The 4,766-nt window shown below is 36.1% G+C and overlaps 1 protein-coding gene across 1 annotated transcript; it reads left to right on the top strand.

Moving 5' to 3' along the window:
- Window positions 1–3: 3 nt before the first annotated feature.
- Window positions 4–4,377, top strand: DDIT4L (DNA damage inducible transcript 4 like; the record flags this gene model as incomplete). The annotated part of the gene is made up of 2 exons (XM_081960289.1): window positions 4–37; window positions 1,454–4,377. Coding segments are annotated over 2 exons (519 nt in total), but the record flags the coding sequence as incomplete, so codon positions are not given.
- Window positions 4,378–4,766: the final 389 nt, after the last annotated feature.

Raw genomic sequence — 4,766 nt, 5'->3', positions numbered from 1 at the left:
CTGATACAGCAGCGATTTCAGCAGGCATCCTTCTCCGGTAAGTAAGATAGGATGACTGGGATGGGGGTTAGGTATGAACAGGAAGCAATCCAGATTTCAGTAAATTAGAAGTGCCCCATCTGATACCGTGAGGCCATGTTTAGCCTCTGAAGACACTCAAATTTCATGGACAAATAATGCCTTTTCATAAAATACAGTGTTAAATTTTCAACTGGGCTCATGCACTACTTTTGGAAGTCATATATCTTGGTGTCATGGAAGCACGAAGTGTGCCCTTTGCCCAGGATTGCTGCGTACAGTATATTGTGTGAAAACATGAGGTGTATCCTAATACTATATTTAGGGAAGAGAGTTTTGAATATTTTCTCTAATGCAGTATTTGTAGATACCTATCTTTTGTAGACAGAAAAACAAAAGCTTGGCTTAAAATAGCCTAATATTGAAAATTGTGCTTGATTCATGGATTAAAGGGTTGAGGTATAACTTTTATGCTTTCTACCGAATTTAGAACCTCAGCATACTTTGTCAATATGATAAATAGTTTGCGTCATAAAAAATGATGGGGAATAAACAGCCCAAACTAGCATTACAAATATAAATCTTTTTCAGGTTCTGCTGAAAGAAGAAATAGCTCCTTCATTGTTAAGCCTTAGCATTTCAGAAGCATATTGATGTACTCCAGAATTTTTAGTCTTAATTAGAAACTCTGCAATTATAGATTTGATGCTTCACTGGCATGCAAGCCAGCTGGAGGATCAGAACCTAGGTATTTAAATATAATTCCTTTATAAATAATGGCAACATATTTGCTTTATATGGGAATATCGTCTTTTTTTTAAAAAAATGGCAGCAATAAAGATAATTTGTATAATATCTAGTTAATGAAGTGTAAGTAAATTGAATGCATTATTATTTTCTGCAAAACTGAAGCCTGCAGGATATGTAGCAAGACCTAAAGATGTTTGCTTAGAATTAACCATTAAGACATGCGCTCACTGATGTTTCTTTGAAGTGTGAACAAAGTGTGAAAACTGCTTCATTTCTCTTATCAATTTCAATTGAGGGATGCATCTATGTCCAGGACTCTCTTAATTTAGCAAAGTAAACAAGTTGATTCTTTTTTGGCATGCAGAATGGAACAACTTGGCTCTGGTCTTGACAGCCTGCCAAAATTGTAATCTTTATAAAAACATATTTGGATCTCCTATTTTTTTTATGAGTCTATTGTGCTGTGTGTGTGTTTTTCTGCATTTTCTGTTCCATCTGGCAAGCTCACTGTCCTGTCTAGTGGCATTCTGGCTTTAGTCTGATGACCCACAGCTGTTTGTGATGGTACGTTTGTGCGTATGATACTTGCGATGAACTTAAATATAATAGCTGGATGCTAGAAGTGGTGTGTGGCTAGTTTCTCGATAGGGAGAATCTCTTATAATTTTTACTTTTTTCTTTGCAGACTTTGACTATTGGGATTTTGTAGCGCCTGAACCCAACTTTAATGAGATGGTGTTTGAGGAACGAACGTGTCAAAATCTAATTAGAATGCTGGAGAACTGCCTCTCTAAATCAAAACAGACTAGATTGCATTGCTCTAGGGTCTTAGTCCCTGAGAAATTAACACGGAGGATAGCTCAAGATGTCTTGCGTCTCTCTTCTACGGAGCCTTGTGGTTTGCGGGGCTGCATTATTCATGTCAACTTGGAAACTGGAAATGTATGTAAAAAGCTGGATAAGATTGTTTGTGAGCCCAGCGTCATTCCTACTTTTGAGCTGACGCTGGTGTTCAAGCAAGACAATTGTTCATGGCCTAGCTTCAGGAGTTTATTCCCCAGAGTTTGTTTCACTTCTAGCTATAAACAGACTCTGATCTTGAGCCCTGGGTTTCGTCTAATTAAGAAAAAATTATACTCCTTGATTGGGACTGTGGTTGAAGAATGCTGAAAAGTGTACTAGAAAGTGTACTGGAAAAGAGAGCTGAGCTTACAGCCCTTAGAAATAGAAGGGATATTTGCACAATAAACCATCGATGGTCTCAGAACTATCTGGTGCTATGTAGAATAAGGAGTGCAGCTCCTTGATACTTGAAGCATTCCTTGGTTAGCAAAGATATGGCAAGCCCAATAGCCACACGGATTGCTATTTATTGCTAGCAGTTGAACTACATGCTTTGGCATTCTTTGATATTTATTTTTAACACGAGTTTCTGGATTCACATTGTTTTTAATCCAGATTGCGGGAAATTTCTCATAAGCTTTCAAGAAACAAACTAGTCTCTAGAACTAAATATATCAAAGAGGTAGGAATGATGCTTCCAAAATACTGTTCATAGCTGCATTGGTAGCATCAAACAAAAGAGACAGGACATAAGATAATTATGAGGGATTTTGAAGCTGTTGTTGCTTTTTCTTCAAGGCCATCCTCTTAACTAACAACATTTGTCATAATTCCTCTATAACATTCAGAAGCCTTACCTAGCTTCATGCAACCTGGTATCTTCTTGATGTATTGTCTCTACAACTATTGGCACACGCATCCAGCAGGACCAAAGGCTGGAAATTTTAAGTCCCAACATTTGTAAGGAATGCCATCTTGAAGAAAGTTATCTGCCATGATTGACTTGCCTTCTGTGCTAAAATATTTGCAGGGAGGCAGCTTACCCAAATAATCATTGCATTAGAGTTCTACACTCAGTTTTATAAGTACAATAGTGCTGAAGTCTACAAAACACTTTACGTACATTTGGCCTTGAACGGTTTGTGTTGCTTTGTAGTCAATTTATTAGAATGCTTATTGTTGTCATGCTTTATTTTTGTTAACATGCCCAATTTGGGAGGTAAAAGCAGTCTCTGGGATTTTTTTGCCTATTGTAAGTGAAGAGCAATAATCTAAAATCTACATGTCCAGTTGATAGTCATAGACAATGTCAGAAGCCATTGCTTCACTGTAAACTTTGAAGCTCTTATTGAACTGATTCCCACAAAGAATCAATGAAATACCACTCCTTTCCTTCAGTGACTTTTGGCTCAGTTATGGAAAAGATAAAGATAAGATAAGAAAGGTTTGGGTATCCAGCTTTCTTCTAGACACACATATACACATTCATAATCCAAGAAGCACACTGTATAATTCTTAGCATATTCATACACAAATATAGATGAATTCTCACTTCAGCAGGATGGGGAACAAGTCCCAGATCTTGTCTCTTTTTGATACTTGACATTGCAAAGCTGGGAATCCTAATTCTTGTCAAACTGGTGCCATTTAGATAGACGGGGGACCAGAATTTCAAGCTTTTTTGGCCTAATGACTATGAATTATGAGAACTACAGCCTCATTATTTCTGGAGAGCGCTATCTTGGAGAAAGGCTGCTGTAGATCCCCAGCTAACATCTCTTCGTGGCAATAAATATAGAAATGTAATACCTACTATTGACCTTTTAGGAAAATCTGTAAACATTGGGAAAGATGAGATCCTTGCTTCCTAGGAATTAGGATAATATATTTTATAGCATTAAGCTTTCATGGGTTGCAACAAATAAATAACATTACATGTCCTTTCTAAAAGAAACAAAAAGTGTCTTTTTTCCCCAGAATATCTCAGTGGGGACCAGACTCTAAATTGTACAAGCAGAAGGAAATGAGGGAAGGAAGATGAAAACGCCACTGGATTTTTGTTTCGTTTTTGTGTAGTAGATCTTGCATCTTGCCTTGCGTGCAGGGAAGTGGAAAAGAGAGATAAATCCAACTATTCTTGTGAAACACTCTTTTCTTTAAATCAGTTTTAATAAACTCTTTAAATTACGATAAACTGATATGTAAAGTATGTAAGGGTTATTTTTGCTTTGTTGAATTTAATATGTGAATGATAAAAACATAAGTAGTCTAATGCAGGTGTTTTGGGGAATCTCTTAAAATGCAGAAGACTATGAATTATATTTAGCTGACTTTAAACTTGAAAGTTGTGCACTTCTGTCTGCCGGTCAACTGAGACTATGTTGTCCTGGCCTTGGGTCTTTATAAACTAGTGTTTCATATTCTGTGTCATAGCCCATCTACAACATGGATTCTTGCATCTGGATTCATCAAGCTTAGGATACCTTCCTTAGCAAACTCAGGAGACAAACAGAGGCAAGGAATAGTTAAAATGACAGCTGTGGCAGCAAAAAAAAATTGCTTTTGTTAACATTAGAAGCCCAACATTTTAAATTTTCTAATGTTGTTATCATTGCTTTGTGAGTTTGTACATATGTTCTGAATTGCACTGATGCAAGCAGGCTTTGTTGTGGAGTTAGGAAATTTTTTTTCCCTTACTTCTGTCATTGCAATGTTCTTAAATGTGATACTTATGTAAGTCCATTTAAATAAAAAAAATTATTTTAATTCCCAGTGCTCGGGTTATCATTGAAAGCATAAAGATATTTTATCTGGTATTTTTCATAACAGCAGCGTATGAATGCAGCACTTCTTTTCTATGGAATGTTACAGATTTCATATGAGATGATTTTCAGATAAATAAATAGTGAGTCACTCATCCCTTAATATCTAATCCTTTTAGTAATACGATGTTCATCTATGGTGGGCACAAATATCCTAATGAAAAAGCATAGGAAAGTTCTTTGAAGAACAGAAATATAAAATGACTTTAAAATATGATGTTACTTCAAACATGCAGCTATTCTCATAAATTGGGTTGAGTCCACAAGTCAACCTGTGAATTATGATTTGCAAAAAAAAAAAAAAACCAACCCACTTGAATTGAAAATTACTAT

This window comes from Natrix helvetica (assembly GCF_964273705.1).
Source record: "Natrix helvetica genome assembly, chromosome: 7".
NCBI lineage: Eukaryota > Metazoa > Chordata > Lepidosauria > Squamata > Natricidae > Natrix > Natrix helvetica.
Note: the sequence above shows the minus strand (reverse complement) of the source record. Positions and strands in the feature narration are given on the sequence as shown.